General features: G+C 47.9%; 1 protein-coding gene across 2 annotated transcripts in view; it reads right to left on the bottom strand.

Annotated features, from left to right (window-relative positions):
- Window positions 1–1,744: 1,744 nt before the first annotated feature.
- Window positions 1,745–13,096, bottom strand: part of mab21l3 (mab-21-like 3) — a 59,571-nt gene continuing 48,219 nt past the window's right edge. For both annotated transcript variants that reach the window (XM_041211571.1, XM_041211572.1), the window contains 2 exons: window positions 4,072–4,266; window positions 1,745–2,545 (listed from right to left, as the gene is read on the bottom strand). In XM_041211571.1, coding sequence (XP_041067505.1) covers window positions 2,312–2,545; window positions 4,072–4,266 — 429 coding nt within the window. In that variant the 3' untranslated portion in view covers window positions 1,745–2,311. The remainder of the gene's footprint in view (window positions 2,546–4,071; window positions 4,267–13,096) is intronic.

The following is a 13,096-nucleotide window of genomic DNA, read 5'->3' as shown; positions in this document are numbered from 1 at the left end:
GAGAGGGCGCCAGCCCGGGACCGAGCGAGAGGGCGCCAGCCCGGCACCGAGCGAGAGGGCGCCAGCCCGGCACCGAGCGAGAGATCGCCAGCCCGGCACCGAGCGAGAGAGCGCCAGCCCGGCACCGAGCGAGAGAGAACGCGAGCCCGAGTAGGAATCCGGGACCGAGCGAGAGAGCGCCGGCCCGGCACCGAGCGAGAGAGCGCCGGCCCGGCACCGAGCGAGAGAGCGCCGGCCCGGCACCGAGGGAGAGTGCGCCAGCCCGGCACCGAGCGAGAGATCGCCAGCCCGGCACCGAGCAAGAGAGCGCGAGCCCGGGACCAAGCGAGAGAGTGAGAGAGTGTGAGACTGAGCGAGAGAGCGCGAGCCCGAGTGAGAGCCCGGCACCGAGCGAGAGTGCGCGCGAGCCCGGCACTGAGCGAGAGAGCGCGCGAGCCCGGCACCGAGCGAGAGAGCGCGAGCCAGGACCGAGCAAGAGAGTGCGAGCCCAGAACCGAGCGAGAGAACACAAGACTGAGATAGAGAGCGCGAGCCCCTGAGATCGAGCGAGAGAGCACCAGCCCGGCACCAAGCGAGAGAGCGCAAGACCGGGACCGAGCGAGAGAGCGAGAAATCACCAGCCCGGCACTGAGCGAGACAGCGCCCGTCCGGCACTGAGCGAGAGAGCAAGATTGCCAGCCTGGCACCGAGCGAGAGAGCACCAGCCCAGCACCGATTGGCAGCCCGGCACCGAGCGAGAGAGCGCCAGCCCGGCACCAAGCGCCAGCCCGGCACCGGCGAGAGAGTGCCAGCCTGGCACCGGCGAGAGAGCACCAGTCCGGCACCGAGCGAGAGATTGCCAGCCTGGCACCGAGCGAGAGAGCGCCAGCCCGGCACCGAGCGAGAGAGCGCCAGCCCGCCACCGAGCGCCAGCCCGGCACCGAGCGAGAGAGCGCCAGCCCGGCACCGAGCGAGAGAGCGCCAGCCCGGCACCGAGCGAGAGAGCGAGATCCCGAGATGCCTCTGCCGTGTACTGTGCAGTGTAGTGTGTTTGACTGCAGTTTGCCTGTTAATTCACATGTAATCCATGTTAATTCTGAATGCTAGAGTACAAGATAAATATTTAAATTGTTTTACTTTTCTGACCTTGTATAATAAAGTTTATTTTGTTTGTTCAAAAACTGTGGAATCTTGTAGCTTTATTTTCTAAGTAGCTTTGTCTACTTTAAACGAAGTGTTACTGGTCCCTAACTGGATTGTTCCAAAAATTTAGGGGTGTGGTGCAGGATCATAACAAGGGCCATTTTGAAATTCTTTTCAATGACATCAAGAATGGGAACAGTAGATAGCAGATGCCTTTCATTTTTACACTATATGCCACTTGATGGGTTCTATACATTAATCAACTGCTCACAGGGTAGGTCTAGCCAATCATTCTAAAGCAGAAAACACATTGGCAAGAGGCGAAACAAGCTACTGCAGGGCACAGCCTGGGAGTTGAATCCTGGAAGCACATTATATGATGCATGCATCAACAAAGCTTATACAGATAAGAACTAATGTGCACTTTGCCTTTAGTTTTAACAATTATAGAGGCAGAATTGGAATTTGTTTGATTTTCCTATCTTTGTAAATTAGATTAGAATTGTTTAGCATTTGTGCTCGTAAGGACCCAAGGTTTTTTTTTAAAACATCAAGCAGGAGGCTTGATTAGGAATACGTGTGCTTTAGTAAAGGTAAAAAAAACCAGAATGAACTTTATGGCTTAAATCAGAATCACAGAAAGTCTGTCTTTAATTTAGTGAGATTTTGCTGAAATTTAAATGTGCATTTCATCAACACAATGACATTTGGCAGCCCTTGGTTAAGAGCAATTTATTGAACACTAAACAATGGCTACATTGTAACACTTTTTTTAAAAATGTATCGCACAGTAGGAGCAAATGAAAATTTAATTTGCAAATTTGGATTATTGTTCAAGGCATGCAAGTCCACAGCAAAGAAACATCTTAAGATGTTTAAACCTTTAAGCACATTATAGGATAGAAATACTATCAGCAATGTTACTGTATGAATTCATAACATGATCTTATTTAATTCACCTCCCAAGTTTTACTGGAGGTTACTGGCATCTCTAAAATATCAGAGAGAAATCTGGTACAAATATTCATACGATAATAATGCCATTAGTGATTTCTACTTGTGTTCTTCTCACAGTATTAATATCAACTCGTAACTCAACTTTAATTCAGGTAAAAGATGGAGAGTCTTGAAAAGTCATTAAGACTTGGCACATTGGAACCTGTTGTTCATTTAAAAAGTCAGAGAAAATTTAGTGGAAGTAAACACTAGGGTTCATTAAGAACTCATTAATTTTCTGAGATGTTATATCCAGTTCATTTGTGTTAGCATACTTAAGCAGGTTAAAGCTCTTCACAAAGTAATGCCGGAGGTATCGCTGTAGCACACACTTCTGAAGTTTCTTTACCAAGCGCAGAAAGCATTTTTGGAAATTTTTCCAATCTTTAGAGCGTGGATATTTCTCGCAAGTCCAAAACAACAGCGTCTGGAGAGGGGAAAGTAAGAAGTTATCATTTATTAACGAAAATCTATTGTTGCCGAGATACACGAGTGAGATTTAATCACTAACTGTGGGTTGCTGCTTCTGCATTCAACCCACTGACGATCAAATGCTATCTTCCCTTTCTCCCTCTCTTGCATGTACATCCTTACATCAGCAGTAATACATTACTGCACAGCTATTTACAACAACCCTAGTGGGAATTTTTAATCTGCTGACGTGTTGGGATCTAAGAGTCCTGAAGTCCATGTTTTCCCACACACTATGGAGTTTTAACTCCACAGCATGTTACTTTTGGCTCCCTTTTGGTCCAATCACAGAATCCTTTTGGAGTGGGGGCAGAAAATCTTCAAATCCCACTGTTGGTTCAATCCGTAATCCTGGAGGAAGGCTGATCCTGAAGGGGATTCTGACCCCGAGTGCAGCCATCTTAAAAATTTCTGGTATAGTGTTCACTGCTGACTCTCTTGCTTAATAGATTGTGCCAGCCATAACTGTACTCAATTTACTTAATCAATCATTAGCTTTCAAAACCATGGTGGAGAAATTAAAGGTAACATATCATTCACCTCAGAATAAAACAAACATATTATAGCTTGCCTTGCAAATATTTTATGCCAACCAAAAACAACTTTCAATAATATAGCACCTTTAATGTACTAAAATGTCCCGAGGTGCTTCACAGGGGTATCAAACAAAATATGACACTGAGCCACATAAGGAGATGTTAGGACAGGTGACCGAAAGCTTGGTCAAAGAAGTAAGTTTTAATGAATGTCTTAAAAGGCGAAGAGAGAGTTAGAGAGGCACAGAATTTAGAGAAGGAATTACAGAGGCTAGAGCCTTGACAGCTGTAGGGACAACCACCACAACCACTCAAGAAGCCAGAACTGAAGTAGTGCTGATACCTCAGAGGGTTGTAGGGGATTACAGGAATAAGAATTTTAAATCAAGGCTCAACTGGGAGCCAATGTAGGTCGGCAAGCAAAAGAGTGATGGGCAAACAGGGCTTGGTGCATGTACTGTATACATGTATATATGTATCTCAGTCATTACAGTAATTTTTTCCCCAGTGAGATGAAGGAAACTGCACGAAGGTTAAAAGACAGATTGGCATAAATGAAGAGTCCATAATGGAATGCTGGCAGAAAGGAAAGGTGTTGGCCCAGAACCAAAGGCCACTAGGGATCCTTAGTGCTTGATCCAGACTCAGGTGTGACCAAAGATATGAAGGAGGAATTTAGAACCTGAAATCATAAGGTAGTAATGAAAGAGAAACATCTAGGCTGTTTCATAGCCGTGGTGGTCTTACAATGTGCTTTTATCAGTGATTGCAATGTACCTGTCCATTCAATAATGGGTCCAGAAGCCACAGGTTATGTTTTTAAGATAAACTACCATCCTCCATTTCTCTGTAAATCCACTTTGTTAAAGCAGAGATTGCGAGAGTGATGCAACATTATAATAGTGTTATAAATCATCTGCTTTGTAAGCCATAGTACATTACTTACCTGCAGGTGATAGGATGTGATGACTGGTTTACTTCCGGGGCACCAGTAGTCTTCTTTCAGCTTTCTTATGACCTGTAAACACTTTAAACGGCAGCTTCCATCTTCATCCATACCCTCTAATAGCTCCTGCTCTGCACGTGTGAATGAGAGCTGCCAGTGGTAATTCGATCTTGCCAATAAATTAAATCCAAAAGACTGCCAAGATAGAAAGCATTGGGTATTAAGTTAAGAGAAAGTAGCAGATCACTAATACGTTTGCTAAACACATTTTAACATTCCAATGAGGGTTTTAACTTCCCTTTCTTGATGGATTTACTCCTAAAAACAAAAATCTGATACACAATTTATGAATAAATGCACAACACAAGATCAAACACAGAAGTATTGGGCTGGAATTTCATTCCAGGGTCCCAAACACAATGTCAGGCTGAATTCTGGGTCAGGAATCTGAGTCTGCCAGCGGTGGGATCTTGGAAGCGGTTTTTGAGGAGGTGGCCACCCCGTCCAATTAAGGTCAGTAGTCAGGTTGTAAGGTTGGAAGACCAATAGGAGGCTCTTCAGCAATGAACGACTGGAAGCCCCACCATCAGAGGTGGAAGCTGGCAATGTAGAGATAGGTGAAAGAGAGGGAGCCGCAAAATGGAGGCACTGTCTGAAGACTTTTCAAAAACTTTAAAATACAAAGAGGCCACAGCTGCCAGGCCGTCATTGTGGAGGGCGAACCTGCCAAAGGGTGGCCTGCAGTTGCAGCTGTGGCCCTTTGGGTATTGAGGTTGCAGGGGGCTTAACTTTAACAATGGAGGGCTGGTCAATGGACTGCTGCCTGGAGGCCATCTCCATCCCTCAGCCAGGTTTCGTCCTCAGCAGCTAATAGGCCCTTAAGGAAATTTAATTAGCTACCGGCCCACAAGGGCGCTTACTCCCAAATCCAGCATGTTCACAAATAGCCCAGAGACATGAACAGGCCGCAAACTGGCCGGTGGCAAGAAACTATCAACCCTTCCCTCTCTGATCCCACCTTCGTAGCTGTTTGAAAATTTGACTCTTTGGTCAGGATTCTCCCTTCCCGCCCATGGCAGGATTCGTGACTGACGGGAGCGGAGAATTCAGCAGCAGGCAAAAAGTTACAAATTTGCTGTTGTAAAAACAAGTCGTGGTTCTCCCGACAGGGGCTTGTGGTGGGTCGGTTATCCCGCCGACTACTGGTGCCAATGCCATTTGCGTTCATTAGCGTGTCATGAATGCTCATTAAAACAGCTGCTCGCTGGAATCTTGCCATGCTTTCCAATCTTCCATCACGCCAGCAGGAAATTACATTGGCCTCAAATCTGTTTGAAAGAGGGTGGCGTGCACAAGTCAAACCTCAGTTCGCTGGTAACTTCAAGGTGAGTGGGACATACCTGTCATCGTGCTGCAATGGTCTTGTTGTGAGGAATGCCACTCTGTTGGGGCTGCAGGGTTGGACTGCTCCTTCTCTTTGCTTTCACTGTCCCAAGGAATATGACTGTGCTGTGGTACTCTTGCAGGCCTCCACTTTCAGAGACTAGCACTTCAACCGGGGGTGGGCTGTGAGGCGAAGGTCGGGTTGACGGATACTATCGGGGCAACGGGGTGGGAAAGCTGTGGAATAGGCAGTGAGAGGGAAGGGCAAACACTATGCATCATTCTCTAACCTCTTGTTGCTGCAGAAGTCCGTATAGAAAGGTGGAAGACGTCCCTGAGATGAAAGCCAATGGCTTCATTGGTGCTGTTAAAGGGCTACTCAGAACTCAGTGGCTTCACATCACAGTCGCTGCATCTCAAGAGTAACACAGGAATGTTGAATTTGTGAATGCAGGCAATAGTGAAGGAGACACAGCTGTATCATTTATGGCATTCTATCAATGAAGGCCTGTCACATGTTCACCAGATCTGACATTCCTAAATGGGTCAAAGCGCATCTGCTCATTGACCATGAACAACTGATTGGTCATTATTATGCCACATCAGAGCACAGAGCTAGGTTGGTCACTCATCTCATTTAAACTTTAGCGTCCCACACAAGGCTCAAGGTGTAACATCTGCGATGCCATCTTGGTCACCTTTGTGTGTGTTAGTGTCTCAGGGACAAGGCGGCATCAGCCACTATGCAGGTAGGTCAGGAAAAACTATGAACCCTCACAGTTTCCAAACATGTCATCTTCTGAGCTTCACTTTCTTGCCCCTTGAATCATTAATGTCTTCAATGTTTCCTTTCAGAGAGAAAGCAAAAGCAGATACGGGTCCAAGGCTCAATGCTGCCTTCGTCAGGGTCCTAATGTAATGGAGGCGGCGAAGGAAGGAGAGGCGGCTCCATGCGCAGCTCCAGCATGAGGGACATGGTCAAGCGGAGCCACGGCATGAACAGGAGTGTCAGGAGGAGAGACCCAGACAATGGGGGCGACTTGCCAACCTAGGGTTTATCATCCAAGAGTCTCCTATTTACCAATGAGCGAGAGGCAATGCCATGTACGTCTGCGTTTGTCCCGAGGTCTGGTACATCACATATGCCACATTCTTCATGAAGACCTGATACCATGAGTTAGAGGGTATCCCTTACCAGTAGCTTTGAAGGTGACTTCTGAACTCAATTTCTCAGCCCCTGGTTCTTTCTAAGGATCAACAGGCGACCTTGTGAGGCATCTCAGTCTGTGACACGTCGATGCATAAAGGAGGTCACAGACTCCCTTTCCAGGAAGGCCCATCATTATATCAGGTTTGCTCTGGATGAAGAAAGCCAGGCTGCGAGGTTTACCAGTTTCGCTGTGATCTCAGGCTTCCCTAGAGTGCAGGATGCAATATACTGTACCCATGTGGTTATACGGGCTCCATGGCAGCAGCCCCTAATGTTTATAAACCACAAGGGCTACCATTCCATCAATGTACAACTTGTGTGTGATGACTGGAAGCACATCCTGCATGTTTGTGCACAATGCCCTGGGAGTTGCCATGACTCCTACCTCCTAAGTCACTCCCAGGTGCCTGAGATTTTTGAGGGGCCATTACGCCTGCAGGGATGGCTGCTTGGGTATAAGGTGTACTCACTGAAACGCGGACTGATGACATTGGTGTGTCGCCCTCAGAGTCACTCTGAGGAGAGGTACAACGCTGCTCACAGCTCCACACACTGCCTTCTACACCAGACCATAGGGCTTCTGAAAATGTGCTTCAGATGCTTGGGCTGCTCGGGTGGTTCACTCCAATCACTCCCAACAGGGTTTCCCGCATCATCGCAGTGTGTTGCCCCATTCACATTCTGGCTATACAAAGAGGTAACTCTCTACCAGAGGATGACCTGGAGGAGCATAAGAGCTCATCAGAGGTTGAAGATCTGGAGGCCCAAGGTGGTCAGCAGGCTGCTGAGGGCTAGTATGAGTATGATCATGTCATGGAGGAATTTGTGGGAGTCATGCCTGTGGTACATTAATCGCTGACAGATTCCAGGAAGAGCCAAGTCAAGTGACGGAATATGGCCACATCTCTTCTAGCCTTCAATGCCATTTTCTTTCAACCCAAGGGATGTCCACCCACTTGCAATGAGAATGAGTCCCACATTCACACTTGCCTTGAACTGAGAGTTCACTGAGTGATGCGAGAGAAGACTTGAAGCATTCACCACTATCCAATGATGCAGATACTGCTGCAGCTGAGATGTGGACATGCCTAGGGACCTCCTCCTCCCATGTATGTCTTTTTTTCTGCCACTACCACTGACGAGACACAAATGCCGCTAGAATAGCGAATGGATAGCACGTTTAGAGGGGGGGGTCACACCGCAGATGAAGGAACCTGAGGAAGGAACGGAATGGGTGACTACCAGGCAGTCCAAGAGAAACAGGCAGGTAGTTCAAGAGTCCCCTGGGGTCCTGCTCGCAAATCGGTATTCCATTTTGGAGGCTGATGAGGATGGTGGTTCCTCCAGGGAGTGCAAAGCCAAGCTTCTGGCACCACAAGCAGTCTGTCTGTACAGGAAGGGAGGAAGAGAGGAAGAGCAATAATAATAGGGGATTCTATAGACAGGGGAACAGATAGGCGCTACTGTGGCCATCAACATGACTCCAGGATGGTGTGTTGCCTCCCTGGTTCGAGGGTCTGGGATGTCACTGAACAGCTGCAGGGAATCCTGAAGGGGGAGGGTGATAAGGCAGAGGTCATGATACATGTTGGTACCAATGACATAGGTAGAAAGATGGATGGAGGTCTTGCATCAAGAATTCAGGGAGTTAGGCAGTAGACTAAAAAGCAAAACCTCTTGGGTTGTAATCTCTGGATTACTCCCAGTACCACGTGCTAGCGAGCTCAGAAATAGGAGAATAGCGCAAATGAATACGTGGCTTAAAAGTTGGTGCAGGAGGGAGGGTTTTAGATTTCTGGATCACTGGGACCGTTTCTGGGGAAGGTGGGACCTGTACAAGCGGGATGGTCTACATCTGAACCAGAGCGGGACTAACATCCTTGCGGCGGGTTTGCTAATGCTGTTGGGAGGAGTTTAAACTAATTCGGCAGAGGGAGGGGACACTGAACGTTAGCAGAATAGGGACACATCATAATACAGTAAAACAATCAAGTCAGAGGGAGTACAGCTGCATTAAGTTTCAAGGGAATAAGGCAAGGCTGGATGGCCTCTACTTTAATGCCAGGAATATTACAGGTAAAACAGATGAGTTAAGGGTGAGGATTGACATGCGGAATTGTGATATAGTAGCCATCACTGAGATGTGGTTGAGGGAGGGGCAGGATTGGCAGCTCAACATTCTAGGATATAGAATCTTCAGGCGAAACAGGGGAGGGGGTAAAAGAGGAGGAGGCATTGCGTTATTAGTTAAAGAGTCAGTTACTGCAGTAGGGAGAGATGATATCTTGGAGGGGGCATCGAATGAAGCTTTGTGGGTAGAGCTTAGGAATAAAAAAGGGGCAGCCACATTGTTAGGTGTTCATTATAGACCCCCAGAGAGTCAGCGGGAAATTGAGGAGCAAATATGTGCACAATTTGCGGAGGTGCATAAAAACAATAATAGGGTAATTATATTAGGTGATTTCAACTTTCCCAACATTAATTGGGATAGACATAGTGTTAAGGGCTCGGATGGAGTGGATTTCTTGAAACGTGTACAGGAGAGCTTTTTCGGCCAATATGTAGAGGGTCCAACCAGGGACAGCGCAGTGTTGGACCTAATTCTGGGGAATCAAACCAGGCGGGTAGCTGGGGGAGCATTTTAGTGATAGCGACCACAACATGGTACAATTTAAGCTTGTTATGGATAAAGAAATAGACAAGTTGCAAAAAAATGCTTTGGATTGGGGGAGAGTGGATTTTAGCAAAATATGGCAAGATCTGGCCAGTGTAGACTGGGAACAGTTACTTGTGGGGAAATCTACAGAGAAGCAGTGGGGGGTGTCCAAAAAGGAAATGGGGAGGGTACAGGTTCAACATGTTCCCTCTAGGGTGATAGGAAGAAGTAACAAGTCCAGAGAACCATGGATGACCAGAGATATTCAGGATACGATGAGAAGGAAAAGAGAGGCTTTTAGCAGATACAAGGGAAGCAAATCAGCACAGGCATTAGTGGAGTACAGACCATGCAGGGTGGAGCTTGAGAGAGCAATTAGGAGAGCAAAGGGGGGATATGAGAAAGCTCTAGCTGGTAAAAGTAGGGAAAATCCCAAGGTATTCTATAAATATATCAATGGGAAGAGATTAACCAGGGAAAGAGAAGGGCCCATTAGGGACCAAGGGGGCAATCTGTGGGTGGAGCCAGATGACATTGCTAAAGCGTTGAATGAATACTTCACATCCGTCTTCACCAATGAGAATGAGGATGAAGGTATCAAACTCGTGGAGAGGGACTGCGAGGTTCTCGAGCAAACTAATATAGGGAGTGATGAGGTATTGAAGGTGTTGGCAGGCTTAAAAGTGGACAAATCTCCAGGTCCAAATGATTTGTGTCCCAAACTGCTGAGGGAGGCAAGGGAGGAGATTGTAGGGACTATGACCCAAATCTTTAATTCCTCTCTGGCCACAGGGGAGGTGCCAGGGGACTGGACAACAGTTAATGTGGTTCTGCTATTTAAGAAGGGTTGTAGAGATAAGCCAGGGAACTACAGGCCAGTGAGTCTCACATCAGTGGTAGGGAAAATATTGGAGAAAATTTTGAAGGAGAGAATCTATCTCCACTTGGAGAGGCAAGGTTTGATCAGGGGTAGTCAGCATGGCTTTGTCAGAGGGTGGTCATGCCTAACAAATTTGATTGAATTTTTTGAGGAGGTGACCAGATGTGTAGATGAGGGTAGTGCAGTTGATGTAGGTTACATGGATTTCAACCAAGCCTTTGACAAGGTGCCACATGGGAGACTTATAAATAAGGCGAATGCACATGGGATTCAGGGTAATTTGATAAGGTGGATTCAAAATTGGCTTAGTTGTTAGGAGACAGAGGGTGACGACAGAAGTATGCTTTAGTGACTGGAAGCCAGTGTCCAGTGGCTTACCACAGGGATCTGTGCTGGGACCCCTATTATTTGTCATTTATATAAACAACATAGATGACTAAGTAGGGGGTAGGATTCGTAAGTTTGCAGATGACACAAAGATTGGCCGGGTGATTAACAGTGAGGTTGAGTGTCCTGGGCTACAGGAAGATAAAGACGGGATGGTCAAATGGGCAGATAAGTGACAGATGGAATTTAACCCTGAAAAGTGTGAGGTGATACACTTTGGAAGGAGTAATTTGACAAGGAAGTATTCAAATAATGGCATGACACTAGGCCTGATAGCCCTGGTCCAATAACGGTCACCTGCTCAGGGTCAGAAGAGCCCTCAGTGGCCTGAGAAGCTGGAGTGGAGGGGGTTACAGACAGAGGGGGCTGCAAGTGGTTGCACACCCTTGGAGAGTCCTGAGAGGGGGCCCCCAGGGTGTCCGGCTGATACTGCCACTCATCCTCCCTGTGGGGCCTGAGGGCCCCACCCTGACTCCTCTGGAGATGGTGCACCTGGAGGGAGGTCAAAGTGCCTTGTCCCCATGTTGCCTACATCTTGATGGTACCCACCAAGGTGTGTGGCATTGGAACACAGGGCAAATCTGTCAAGACCTGCTGGGCCAAGGTTTCCATGGTGGTTGCCAGCCTTCCCATGGTGATCTCAGGGCACTTGCATGTCGGGGCCACGACGTCAGACAGAACACAGATAGACTCCTCCATCATTCACTCTAGTCTGCTGAGTGACTTTTGAGTCTCTACCTGATGTTCCACCGCCTGTCGTTGAATCTCCAGCATAGATTTGACGGCCGCTTCCAGAGGCTCATCATCTGACTTGGACTGAGCGGGTGGCTGGTCTCCAACAGCCCTCCAAGTGCTGGAGACCTGGGGTGTCCCTGCCTCTGACTGCTGCAGGGATGTGTCAGTGAGGTGTCCCCCAGAAAGTGAGCCTGAGCCTAATCTACAGCTATGTCCCACCAACGTGTCGCTGAGCTGGGGGAGGGTGGGTGCGTGCGCCAGGACCATACTCCCAGACTTTCCTCCTTGGATGTAGTCTGGGGGCTCACACTGGTGTTGATCTGGCTTGGGGGCCTCGGTCTGCTGGTGCCTAGAAAATAGAAAAGAGAGTTTCAGTTACTGAGCATGAGCTAGATAAGACTGCATGTGATTCACTGTGAATGTCAGGATTTGAAGAACTGATGGAGCTGTGATCCGCACTGCATTGCTGGGAGGGGCTGATCTCCCCTTCCCCACAAGAGTGATCTGTGTCCTCAGCCATCTCGGCTGTAGCCTCCTCAGACTTACCGAGGGCAATGATGTCGGCCATCCCTCCCCATGTCTGCGATCCCTCACGCCTGTTGTGCGCCAGCTTGGCCTGTATGAAAACAAAAGAAAGGTATGTGATGAGAAGGGATGGAGCAGATGTTGGGTGAGATGCATGTCCCTGTGTGTGGTGAGCCCTCCCCAGGAGGGCCAGAGGATGGAGTGTGAGCAACATGACAGATGGGATGGCGATGATGTGAAAGTCTCAGTGAGAGAATAAGTGCTGGTATGTGTTCCCCACAAATAGTTATGTGAGATCCCTGAACAGATTAGCCATTTGAGCGCATGATGCATGGTGAAAGTTTGATATTGGAGGGTGTTGAAGGATGATTTACCCTGGTGGAGCAGATGATATCCTCTTCCTGCATTGGATGGCAGGAAGTTGCACCGACCTGCTCCGCGACAGTCTCCCACTGTCGGAGAGGTGAGGCTGCTGCGCTTCCTGCGGCCAACCCTGGGGTAGAGCACTATGCGCCTGTACCCCTCAGGGTCAGGCCTGGAGGGTCTGCTGCGTGAAGCAGGGTGCAGCCTTCATGCTCAGGCTCACGCCTTCCTCTTCTGGCTGCCAGACATCACTGGTGGGCTGGAGAGAGTGAGATTATGTGTTGGACTGGCCTCTAAATATTGCACCCTGACCTTCGAACCCACCAGCTGACCACAGGCTGAGGAATCAGCTCCCGGCCCGCCAGGTCATTCAGACTGATACGCGCCTCTGCATAATCACTGAGGCTTTAAGTGCTGAACTGAGTGCAGGTTGCCACCATTAAAGGCAGCCGGCTGAGCATTGCAGAAATTGCTTGCTGCTGCACCTAGTTTCATTATGGGAAAATTCCGCCCAATAACTCCACAGGGATGAAAGAGGGCATATATGTGCTTCAAAGAGAGGAGGAAATAACTGGATCTCTTATTTCTGTTTGTAGGCTGGAAAACCAATAACTTTAGTAGTCCCATGCCCCTCTTCATAAACCTCCTACCCAATATTGGTCCTAGCTGGAATTTTAGCTAAAATAGTCTCGTGCTCTCAGTTTTTGATTGCAGTGCTACACTATGGCATGTACATCAGTAAGTATTTGAAATTAAAATTCCAGTGACTAGACCTAAAGAAGGAACAGATGTAACAAATGGAGGAATGATAATATGGTTCAAATTTCCGCTTTGGGTGCAGTTGCCAGAATGGGCACTTTCTTAGAGTTTCTGCTAAAACTTAATT

This window comes from Carcharodon carcharias, chromosome 18, assembly GCF_017639515.1.
Source record: "Carcharodon carcharias isolate sCarCar2 chromosome 18, sCarCar2.pri, whole genome shotgun sequence".
Lineage (NCBI taxonomy): Eukaryota > Metazoa > Chordata > Chondrichthyes > Lamniformes > Lamnidae > Carcharodon > Carcharodon carcharias.
The sequence above is the reverse complement of the archived record's forward strand: the minus strand, read 5'-3'. Positions and strand labels throughout refer to the sequence as shown.